This window comes from Oncorhynchus mykiss, chromosome 6, assembly GCF_057628025.1.
Source record: "Oncorhynchus mykiss isolate SJ-2025 chromosome 6, ASM5762802v1, whole genome shotgun sequence".
Taxonomy (NCBI): domain Eukaryota; kingdom Metazoa; phylum Chordata; class Actinopteri; order Salmoniformes; family Salmonidae; genus Oncorhynchus; species Oncorhynchus mykiss.
The window spans coordinates 32155105-32167466 of record NC_143027.1 but is presented as its reverse complement, the minus strand read 5'-3'; the positions used below and the strand labels follow the sequence as shown (position 1 = coordinate 32167466).

Genomic DNA, 12362 nt, shown 5'->3' with positions numbered 1-12362 from the left:
TGCACACTGGACAGGCTGGATTTCTGCGTCCAACTCAAAGTGGACTTCCCCAGGAACTGACTCGACCGGTGCGTTGAAGACATCATGGTACTTGCTTAGGAGTGTCTCCTTGCTCAGGGGCCCAGCCTGGACTTTGTCAATAATGTTAAGATCAGCTGGGATGGTGAAGTTAATAAGTCCAAGGCGCTCGCATGTAGAACCTGACAGTAATGGCTGTTGACTAGCCTCAACTATTTCAAACTCAAGGGTGTATTTCTGGCCACGTAAAACACACTCTGTCACAAACAGGCCTAAAGAGGTCATGAACTGGCCTGAATACAGTTTCAGCTTGGTGCTACTCTGTGTGAGTTTGTCTCTGGGCGCAAGCCTCCTTTTGTCTTTAAGGCTCATAACGTTGCATGTGGCCCCTGAATCTAGCTGGCATTGCTGTGGTTTATTATTAAGTAGCAGAGTGACAAACCACTTTTGTCCTTTTGCCCTCACTGCCCCTATGCACTCGCTAGCATATACATCCTCTGTGCTGTCGTTCCCTTCATCTGTGTTTGTTTCCATGGAGTGCACTTTACCCTCCTTTCTCTTGCTTTTCATGCAGACCCTTGCGAAGTGATTAGCTGTACCACAGGATTTGCATAATTTTCCATAGGCTGGGCAGTGTTCTTTTCCTCGTCCATGAGAAATGCCACAATATCGGCATGTATTGGGGTTGTCTACTGCAGAGTTGGCTGTAGTATTAGCATTAGCTGTGGCAAAGGGGAATTTCTTTACTGGCTGCCTGAATGTAGCATTTACATTGTCCGTATGTTGCCTTTCTAGCTCCATGGACCTCATCCGTATATCAGTAAGCTCTGCTGCACGGCATGTCTCCACTGCCAAGGCCAGCGTCAGGTCACGTTCTCTCAGCAAACGTCTGCGGGTGCCCTCATCCGTTATGCCAAGCACAATCGTATCTCTGATCAGTTCATCTCTTAAAGCACCATAGTCACATGTAGCTGCCTTTTCCCTTAACCTAGTGACAAAGCTGTCAATGGACTCCCCGTCCTCCTGTTTGCAACGACCGAAAACATAACGCTCGTAGATGACGTTCTTTGCTGGCGTAAAGTAATGTTCAAGAGCATCAAGAATAGCTATAGCGTTACCTTGCTGTGCTGCTGTTAGGTTCAGGTTGTGTTTGTATACGTGTCGGCATTCAGTTCCCATTATAGTCCTCAAAGTGGCAGCCACTACCTCATCTTCCTTTTCCAGAAGTCCCGTTGCTAGCGCGTAGTCCTCCCATTCACCTCTAAACGTATCCCAGTTCGTGCTCCAATCCCCGCTGAGCTTCATAACGGCGGGAGGGGGAATGTTCGCTGCCATGTCTAACCGATGCTAACAACACTGAAGCTAACTAGCAAACTCACTCTAGCTTAAGGCCAATTCCGGGCGAAATTTTACACAAATAAGCATTTGTTTGTAAACCAGAGCAGGTGACTCTAATTTGCGGAAAGCATGGTTAGTTATCCGACTCTGACACCATGTTTGAATGCTAAATGACGAGACAGAGGCATTGATGCGAGTAACCAGTCTTGTTCAGTACATCACCACACATCCGGGTATCTGAAGCACCCCGGTAAAACACAAGAGTTGCAGTAATGAACATTTACCAACAGATGGCATCACTGTGCCATCTTACACCCATAACAGAGTTCTCTTCTCACTAGAAGTTGTGCAACAGTGGTAGGCAAACATACATACATGCTCCCAAGTTGCGCAGCGGTCTGAGGCACTGCATCTCAGTGCTAGTCGTCGTCACTACAGACACCCTGGTTCGATTCCAGATTGTAGCACAACCGGCTGTGATTAGGAATTCTATAGGGCGGCGCTCAATTGGCACAGTGTCACCCGGGTTGGGCCATCATTGTAAACAAGAATTTGTTCTTAACTGACTTAGATAAATAAAGGTTAAAAATGGGTTTCAGTCGTGATTTTACAGCCAAGTAATTTAAACTCCTACGAGCAATACTCTTGGTTTGCAGCGGTGAGTCTACAACAAAAAATAACTTATGTAGAAAGTCAAATCATTTATTCATGGTTCCAATTACATATTTCAGTGATTACCAGCTGAATAACAAACTTATTACAAACAAATGACAAGCGTGCTGCCTCTACACATCTTTCACCTTATCGCCATCTCCATCTCCCTCTATCACTTGGCCATATCTATGAGACTCTGTAGGGACGTAGGGACCCAGGTCTTCTCTCCCTGTACAAAGACCACTCCTCTGTCTATGTAGATGACGATACGTCCAAAGGTGTACAGCTGTTTGCCCTCGTGGCGTTTGGCAACCAGCGGCATGAAGACAATGTTGTTCTCCTCAGCCTTGGTCTGGATCAGGTCTTTGAAGTTGGTGGGCAGGCTGGCACCGATGCCTCGCTGCGCCACGCTCTCAGCATCCCGGCGCTCCTGCAGAGCCTCGTACTGGAAGTCTTTACGACGCTCTGTGTGTGTGAGGTATGCTATGTTCTCACGGGCACCAGGCTGCATGTACCCCCCACCTGCAGAAAGAGAAGGGTGCGTGTGTATCATATTAACCTATGCCAGAGGTCGGTGATCAATTCATGTTGTTTGGAACTGTGTGTGTGTGTAATACGAACCAAGGCCAGAGGAGACAGCGCGGTTCATGATGTCCAGAGCTTCGTTGAACTTGTCCTTAACGAGTGGCTGAGCCAGAACAGCATCACTGAATATGGACTTCCAGCCCAGGTACCACTTTGTAATCTCCTCATAGTTAGGACTGTTACTGAGCCACGAACACAGCACCTACACAAACAGACAAACACACAAATCAATTATCTCCGCATAGTTAAGAACATTTACAGACTATTTAGGTCTAAAAAAAAAAACAGCACAGGTAAACAAATCAGGAGTGAGTCAATTATCATTAAGCACAACCTCTGTGCTCTCTCACACACATACATACATACATACCTGTAGCCACTTGGAGAAGAAGTGTTTGTCCAGCAGTGATACGAGGCTGGAGGGAGACAGCATGCCCTCCCAGTCCAACACCCAATTGAACGGCTCCATCTGCTGCTGGTGAGGATTTATTACCAGCTCCCCCAGACACAGAGCTATAGGGAAGGAGAGTAGGAAGTAAGAAACTACTGTTCTACTATCCAGTAATATTTGTCTGCGTCCCCATTTTGGCACCCCATGTCCTTTATAATGCACTACTTATGACCAGAGTTTGTCAAAAGTAGTGCACTATCTTGGGAAGAAGGTGACATTTGGGACGCAGTCAGCATAGTGTCATTCAGCTGGCTTCAGGGGCCACTGAAGGTAAGTGTGTGTATGTTTACCTAGTTTAGGGATTATGTTTTTGACCATGAAGGCCTCCCAGGCACCGGGCGTGAACACGTCTCTCCATGGTTGGAGGATGAGGCGGGCGGAGCCGTCACTCGGATGCCAGCGCTGCAGCGCATTGGCCAGTTTACTGCGGATGGGCGGGTAGAGAGGCTCCAGCCGTGATTGGAGCAGAGGCAGCCAGGGGTGGAGCCAGGAGTGGATGGGCACTGTGTCGGTCAGGGGGTTCCAGCTATCCACCTATGAAAGAGAAGGGGTGGGGTTAGTGGGGGTAGAAAGAGTGTGTTCATTATGTTTATGGTTCTGGGTAGAAAAAAGTTACACTTTGAGCTACCCCACCAAGACCAAACTACTACTACTTTACAGTTGTGAAATGTTTCTTCCTTTCTTAACAGAAAGCTTGGCACCACATCACGAGACTTCATCTTTGTATCACTGGTATAGCGCTGATGCGTGTGTGATTCTACCTCTCTCTGCAGCCTGGGGAAGAGGAGTTGTTCCAGGAGGTGATTTAGTATCCAGAGGGGCAGCAGAGGGGCCCAGACCTCCACACAGTCCACCATGGGTCCTACCATGCGAGGCTGCCACCCCGACACACACACTCGCAGCACAGGGATCCACACCTCCCACAGCAGCCTGTACACACACACACACACGTTATATTCACTCGCATAAGGCTTGACATTCTGGTATTTTTCCCACTTGCCCACTGTGCACACACAGACACACACCTCTGAGGTGTGAAGTGGTATTGATTTACCTGTGGTAGGGGTCCATGTGTGCTTCAGGGGCGTTGGCGTGGTGAAGCTGATTAGACTCCAGGATGGCTCGCCACTGACCCACCTCCTCCAGACCATATGAACTGTCCTACAGACAAACAGCACAAACAGCAGGACTCCAGCAGGAGTGGAGGGAACTAGGAGTACATGCAAGTGTTTTCATGCACTTGGTGGTGCTTCCACAACTAAAAGGTGGAGCACGCAAGGGAGTGTGTGTGTACCTTGAGAGGATCCCATGTGCGTAGTTTCTCTCTGAGTAGTGGATGTACTACAGCCGCAGCCAGATCTCCCAAACCTAGAGTCTTGTACTCCTCATAGAACTCACTCTGTAGAGTCTCAAAAACACCAGCACACTCCTAGAGAGAGAGAGAGAGGGGGAGTAAAATACAATAAAGAAAAGTTTGTACCACAAGGTTCAATACTGGGACCATTGTTATTCTCCATCTTGAAAAATGACCTGTCCCGAGAGAGCACAAACATGTGTACCTGCAGGCTGGGTCCTACCCCGGGTGCAGTCTCCCCGCTCTGAAAGCGATCAACCAGCTGCAGTACTGCCTCTAGCCTCTGGATGGCATCCCGTTCCGTCCCGAGCCTCGTCTGCAGACCGGAGCTCTCGTGGCTTAGCGTCACCACCACGTCACGCTCATGCTGCAGACGCCGTGAGGACTACAGACAGACAGGGGAATATATTGTGAGTTTATATGAGTTTCTGAACTCTCTGGAAATAGTGTTATAGTAAATCGGTGAGGTGTGTTGTCTCAGAAGCAGAAAGTTGTGTATCCTAGGGGTTAGGGGTTACCTGTAGTATGTCTTGTTCCGTCAGGTCGATCAGTAGTTGCAGGTTGTGTTCCAGCTCTGGCAGGGCAAAGCCAGACGTCTTCTGCTCACGTGTGGCCACGCTCAGTGGAGCCTCCTCTGGTACACTGAGTTTGTTAGTCATCTGACTGTAGCTGTAATACACCTTCTGTTCCCTGCCTGTCATATCTATCACCTAGAGAGAGGTGGGGAGCATTTTTTTCTTCTTAAATTATAAAATTAAAGCGTTTAAATCAGTTTCTGGATACTTAAATGTGTAACTGTGTGTGTGCGCGCAAGTGTCCCCCACCTTGACCTGAGCCAGTTCTCCAGCGGGTGTCTGTGTGGTCCGTCCAGCCAGCTTGCCTTTAGCCTTCAGCTCCTCTACAGTCCTGTAGGAATACTTTGGTTTCTTCTTCCCTCCACCACCTGCAGGGTCTCTACGCCACTGACCTAGTTCCCTCTGGAACTCCTAGAAAAAAGGGGGATAAAGGTATGTTAAATCAAATTTTATTAGTCACATGCGCCGAATACAACAGGTTACAGTGAAATGCTTACTTACTAGTCCCTAACCAACAATGCAGTACAAATAAGAATAAGAAATAAGTCATTAAAGAGCAGCAGTAAAATAACAATAGCGAGACTATATACAGGGGGGTACCGGTACAGAGTTAATGTGTGGGGGCACCGGTTAGTCGATGTACATGTAGGTAGAGTTATTGAAGTGACTATTCAGAGTAGCAGCATTGTAAAATGGGGGAGGGGGCAATGCAAATAGTCTGGGTAGCCATTTTATTAGATGTTCAGGAGTCTTATGGCTTGAGGGTAGAAGCCTCTTGGACCTAGACTTCGCGCTCCAGTACCGCTTGCCGTGCGGTAGCAGAGAGAACAGTCTATGACTAGGGTGGCTGGAGTCTGACAAATTTTAGGGCCTTCCTCTGACACCGCCTGGTATAGAGGTCCTGGATGGCAGGAAGCTTTGCCCCAGTTATATACTGGGCCATACGCACTACCCTCTGTAGTGCCTTGCGGTCGGAGGCTGAGCAGTTGCCATACCAGGCAGTGATGCAACCCGTCAGGATGCTCTCGATGGTGCAGCTGTAGAACTTTTTTAGGATCTGAGGACCCATGCCAAATTTGTTCAGTCTCCTGAGTAGGAATAGGTTTTGTCATGCCCTCTTCACAACTGTCTGTGTGCCTGGACCATGATAGTTTGTTGGTGATGTAGACACCAAGGAACTTGAAGCTCTCAAGCTTCTCCACTACAGCCCCGTCAATGAGAATGGGGGCGTGCTCGGTCCTTTTTCCTGTAGTCCACAATCATCTCCTCCATCTCCTGTCTTGATCACGTTGAGGGAGAGGTTTTGTCCTGGCACCACACAGCCAGGTCTCTGACCACCTCCCTATAGGCTGTCTCGTCGTTGTCGGTGATCAGGACTACCACTGTGGTGTCATCAGCAAACTTAATGATGGTGTTGGAGTCGTGCCTGGCCGTGCAGTCACGAGTGAACAGGGAGTACAGGAGACTGAGCACACACCCCTGAGGGTCCCTTGTGTTGAGGATCAGCGTGGTGGATGTGTTGTTACTTAACCTTACCACCTGGGGGCGGCCCGTCAGGCAGTCCAGGATCCAGTTGCAGAGGGAGGTATTTAGTCCCAGGGTCCTTAGGTTATTGATGAGCTTTGAGGGCACTATGGTGTTGAATGCTGAGCTGCAGTCAATGAATAGCATTCTCACATAGGTGTTCCTTTTGTCCAGGTGGGAAAGGGCAGTGTGGAATGCAATAGAGATTGCATCATCTGTGGATCTGTTAAGGCGTTATGCAAATTGGAGTGGGTCTAGGGTTTATGGGATAATGGTGTTGATGTGAGCCATGACCAGCCTTTCAAAGCACTTCATGACTACAGACATGAGTGCTACGGGTCAGTAGTAATTTAGGCAGGTTACCTTAGTGTTTTTGGGCACAGGGACTATGGTGGTCTGCTTAAAACATGTTGGTATTACAAAGTCAGACAGGGAGAGGTTGATAATGTCAGTGAGACACTTGTCAGTTGGTCAGCGCATGCTGGCAGTACATGTCCTGGTAATCCGTCTGGCACTGCGGTCCTGTGAATTTTGACCTGTTTAAAGGTCTTACTCACATCGGGTCCAGAGAGCGTGATCACAGTCTTCCCAGAACAGCTGGTGCTCTCATGCATGTTTCAGTGTTATTTGCCTCGAAGCGAGCATAAAGTAGTTTAGCTCGTCTAGTCGGCTCCTGTCACTTCCCTTTCTAGTCTGTAATGGTTTGCAAGCCCTGCCACATCCGACGAGCGTCAGAGCCGGTGTAGTACGATTCGATCTAAGTCCTGTATTGACGCTTTGCCTGTTTGATGGTTCGGAGGGCATAGCGGGATTTCTTATAAGCTTCCGGGTTAGAGTCCCGGTCCTTGAAAGCAGCAGTCACTGTGGGGACGACGTCCTCCATGTACTTATTGATAAAGCCAGTGATTGATGTGGTGTAATCCTCAATGTCATCGGAAGAATCCCGGGAACATATTCCAGTTTGTGCTAGCAAAATAGTCCTGTAGCTTAACATCTTCTTCATCTGACCACTTTTTTATTTGATCGAGTCACTGTTGCTTCCCGCTTAAATTTTTGCTTGTAAGCAGGAATCAAGAGGATAGAATTATGGTCAGATTTGCCAAATGGAGGGCGAGGGAGAGCTTTGTATGCGTCTCTGTGTGTGGAGTAAAGGTGATCTAGCGTTTTTCCCCCTCTGGTTGCACATTTAACATGCTGATAGAAATTTGGTAAGACCGATTTAAAGTCGCATTAAAGTCCCCGGCCACATCGAGGAGCACAGATTCTGGGTGAGCGTTTTCCTGTTTGCTTGTGGCGGAATACAGCTCATTGAGTGCGGTCTTAGTGCCAGCCTGTCTGTGGTGGTATGTAAACAGCTACAAAAAATACATATGAACACACTATCTACCAAGAGTTGTCTACAGCTTATCATGAGATACTCTACCTCAGGCGAGCAAAGGCATATATCATTAAACCAGGTACAGATGTTGTGCTCACAAATCTACAAGGACCGAATAGGAGAGAGGAATATAGTGGAAAGGTCATCACTACATTGTTTATACCTAACCAGTCCCTTTCAGATCTGTGCTCAGACTACAGAAGTGGTTGAGGATGGGGAGAAACAGAAAGAGAGAGCTACCTTCTCCTCCTCCTCCTCGGAGTCAACCACAGGGAAGTCCTGTAGTGACTGTTTGGTTCTCTCGTTGCCGTAGGCGCCCACCGCCCCCTTTCCCTTCCGAAGCTTTGCCTCGATGGGATTCAAAATACCTTAGGAGAGAGGTTTTAGAGGTCAGACCTGAGGAGAGAGGCAGCATTCGAAAGAGGACATTTGAACCTTAACAGAAGAATTAGCAGAATTCCCCTCTCTCATTCTCTCTCTCTCATACCCACCCTGGGCGTTTTTCCCCAGTCCTTTCCCTGGTACATAGCCCATCTTCTGGAGGAGTTTCTGGCCAATCCCCTTGGTGTGTTTCTCCCAAGTGCCCAAGTCTCCTCCAGCTCGGATACCAGCCGCAAACCCCGTCCTCTGGGACTGGCTATTGCCACGGAAATGACCACCCTGGAGAAATCAGACAGAAGAGGGAAAGACAGAGTTAACCATGCAAGTAAGACAAAATCAATCCTCCTAATAATTCTGTATATTGGTCATTAATATGTGATTCTGTGTTGAACCTTTGATTCACAGAACCTAATGCTCCTTCAAGGTCCCATAAAACACACACCACATACACCTACCGTCTGCAGTTTCTTAGGTGCAGTGTCACGGGGTGGGGGTTGGGCAGGGGGAGTGTTGTCATTGTCAGAGTCATCTGACCCTCCATCTATCTGCTGCTGTTGCTTCTCCTCTGCTGCAGACTTGCGCAGCCCAGCACTCACAAAACTCACAGGGGCAGAGTAGTCCTTAGACCTGGGATTAAGAGTAGACACAGACCCAATGAAGACCATGAGATTGTGACAACCATCTCTGCCACCGTCTCCTCTTTCTGAATGTGTGTGTAGTTTAGTCATCAGCATTTTATCAGGTGGAGAGTGTACAGGAACCAGCCTCCTACCTCTTCCCTCCGAAGCTGGGTCTCTCATCGTCGGAGTCTCCCCTCTCTGCCCAGATGCCATAGACGGCCTCCTCTTTGGTCTGTCTGTGTCTGCGACGCTCCGGGTTAAACTCATTGGCCAGGTCCCATTCTGTCACCTCAAACTTCTCTACCTCCACCCCCTCATCCTCCTCCTCTCCCTGCCGTCCGTACAGGTGGGACATAGACATGGCTGGGTCTCTGAGAAGAAAACAGTTATTCAAGCCTTCATCGTTAAGGAATAGTTAACAGAAATTACCCAGTCACTTCCTCATATGGACGATTAAAACGTAGGTAGTGCATACACTGTACAGTCTATGGACTACACTTTTTAGAAAGTAACGTTAGGTATTTATTGTCTGGACTTGCTTGCTTTATGGCGAAACAACTGAAGTGATATGACCCTGTTAGCATGCAGAATATACAAGTTGACATTGATAAAGCTGATTTTAGATCTATATAGTGTTAGCTAGTTATATATTAATTCTAGCTAGTCTAACGTCGTCATGGGACAGCAGGTTTCCTGCTCTGGCTACGCGTCGTTGGAGGGACCAGCTCGATTTACATGTCTAGGAAAGTACATTGAACTTAATGACTTACCTGAACTGCTCAGTTGTTGCAACTATCGATGAACGCAAATATATATTGACAATGTGTGCCGCTATCTAGCTAGCATTGTAACGAAGACGAAACCCCAAGTACTTCCCCTTGACAAATATTACACCGGAAGCAAAATGGGTTTGCGTGCGCCACTTTCAAAACAGTCCCCCCTGTGTTGCCAGAAATACTAGCTACTAACTTTTTGTTTCATTCATTTTCCCTACGATTACACAATTAGTGACAGTATCATTACCATAAATTCATGAGTCTAATACCTGTGTTGGTTAGGTGAGCTGTTGTGTGGATGTAGATAAGCGAACTATTCCAGATGCCGAACAGCGGTGAGGAGTGGCAGGTGGCCCGGCGACGGAAGGGAGCAGGCCGCAGAGGGAAGATTCCTCACACGGCCTGTCATGAACCTGGACACGCCGACGCTGTGGACACAGATAGGACCAAACAAAGGATCACAGAAACCATGTAAGAAGAACAAAGCTATTAAAATCAAGGATTATCCTTGACTGTTCCCATATGTCATTCACTGTACTGTATTGTACAAAGGTGGACAGTAGGCCTATCTAATCACAGCAGTTGACACAAAAACATAACTGTGTTTCTTTATTTTTCCCATTGTAGGGCTGAACTGAGGTGTGCAGACTTCTGGTTTGAGTGGAGAGGTGCGTAACAGAACTCGAATGGATGATCTTGTTCTGTATCCGGTCCCATTTGGCCAGTCCCATAACTTCCAGCCTCTACCAATAGCGACACAATAAACCTGAAGGAATTGGATTAGTGTTAACACTATGGTAATAGAGTTCTTTCCTTTCTCAGATCGACTGACGGCTGTGGCTAAGGTAGACTCCCCAGAGGTTGGAGGGGACCCAGCAGCAGGCTCTGACCCAGGACCTGAGGGTGGGGACCGGGCCCGGGAGGCCCCTAGCGGCCCACTGGAGTGTGTGTGTTATGGTCTGGGCTCCTTCTCTTGCTGTGTGACAGCTCGTTACCAACTAGCTATGCTGCTATTGATTCTGGAGTCACTACAGGTACTCTCTCTCTCTCTTTCTCTCTCTCAAGACCTAAGACACGGCCTAAAGACACCACTTCACTGTATTCCTCCTGTCCCACTCTAGATTCCCATGAAGAAGTGCAGTGTGGAAAGGGGGATACCTAGTCAGTTGTACAACTGAATGCATTCAACTGAAATGTGTCTTCCGCATTTTACCCAACACCTCTGAATCAGAGAGGTGTGGAGGGCTGCCTTAATCGACCCTATATTCCATACTATACTGTGTGTAATGTATACTGTATTCCTGTCTAGATCCCTATGGAGTGGTGCAGTGTGTACGACCCTGTGTTTTCCTCAGGGGAGATGGAGGTACTGAGACAGCTTGGCCTCAACGTGCTGACTGAGAACGAGGTGTGTGTGGAAGAAATACAGAACACAATTTTTGTCTCTGCAGATGGACTAATGAAATGCTATTGTATTCATGTGTGTGATGTCATCAGGAGGGGAAGCGAGCAGTGTCGAGGCCAACTCTTTTCTACCTGATGCATTGTGGGAAGGCTCTGTACAACAACCTGCTGTGGAAGAACTGGAGTAGAGATGCACTGCCTCTACTGACTATCATAGGAAACAGCTTTGCAGGCATACAGGACAGGTGTGTGTGTGTGTGTGTGTGTGTGTGTGGGTAGGTGTGTGTGATCCTCTAACAATTGTCTTTCCTTCAGGATGATTCAGAGAGAACTCCAGAGAGACTACAGCTACATAGCACACGTATCCTTTGAAACTGAGTACAGTGTCATAAGAAAATAGATATACAATAGAAATGCAGTATAGCTACATATGATCCACTGTCTATGGAGGTATTTGACCCTTAACCCCCCCCCCTGTGTGTGTCAGGCTGTGTGTGTGTGTGAGGAGTGGCCCCTTCCATGCCCGTCCCGACTCCTGGACATCTTCAATGACACTGCCCTCATCACCTTCAAGCCCAGCAGCCTCTGCAAACTGCCACAATCCGCCTGGGGGGAAGCACCAGAGCCCCAATACCAACACTGCCCCGATCTGGAGATCATACAGAGGCCCACAGAGATGAGAGGAGTGGAGGATGAAGGAATCACTGTGGTCTCTGTGGTTCCCAGTGAAATGAGAGGATAACAAGGATTTTTTTCCCCCTTGTAATCCTTTGGTGGGACATTTTCTTTTTGGGGTAAATGTATTTTCAGGGTGGAAAAACACGTTAAGCTTCAACTTAAACTAGATATAAAGTATGTAGAAAAGTCAATGAACATCTATATTTTTTTATTAATATAATCTTTGAGAACTAACAATCACCAAAATAAAAGCTAGACAGTGAGAATTGAAAATTCCAAAAACAATTGAATTTATCAGTATTCCTTTTGTTATTATGTTTGAACAAAAGAACACATCATTATCCATGGTGAAATGCATAGAATTGCAGGAAACTAGCTTTAAAACTGCAACATTTTCTCAGCTCCATGGCAGAATATATAGAATCACAGGAAATTAGCTTTAAAACTGCAACATTTTCTCTCAGCTCCATGGCAGAATATATAGAATCGCAGGAAATTAGCTTTAAAACTGCAACATTTTCTCTCAGCTCCATGGCAGAATATATAGAATCGCAGGAAATTAGCTTTAACACGGCCAAAAACATTCTCCGCTCCATGGAGAAATTTGTTGAATTGCAGGAAATTGG

At 47.4% G+C, this 12362-nt stretch overlaps 2 protein-coding genes across 2 annotated transcripts; one reads left to right on the top strand and one right to left on the bottom strand.

Annotated features, from left to right (window-relative positions):
- Positions 1-2042: 2042 nt before the first annotated feature.
- Positions 2043-9800, bottom strand: tfip11 (tuftelin interacting protein 11). The gene is made up of 15 exons (XM_021606184.3): positions 9649-9800; positions 9031-9249; positions 8714-8885; positions 8369-8537; positions 8118-8245; positions 5225-5386; positions 4919-5110; positions 4606-4785; positions 4341-4475; positions 4101-4207; positions 3808-3976; positions 3337-3580; positions 2966-3108; positions 2632-2797; positions 2043-2532 (listed from the first exon to the last, which is right to left on the bottom strand). Exons 2-15 carry the CDS (start codon positions 9237-9239, stop codon positions 2183-2185), a joined length of 2526 nt encoding a protein of 841 aa, XP_021461859.3. The 5' UTR covers positions 9240-9249; positions 9649-9800; the 3' UTR covers positions 2043-2182.
- Positions 9774-12248, top strand: srrd (SRR1 domain containing). Its single transcript, XM_021606187.3, has 7 exons — positions 9774-10125; positions 10282-10322; positions 10477-10688; positions 10964-11062; positions 11152-11303; positions 11374-11419; positions 11546-12248. Exons 1-7 carry the CDS (start codon positions 9977-9979, stop codon positions 11798-11800), a joined length of 954 nt encoding a protein of 317 aa, XP_021461862.1. The 5' UTR covers positions 9774-9976; the 3' UTR covers positions 11801-12248.
- Positions 12249-12362: the final 114 nt, after the last annotated feature.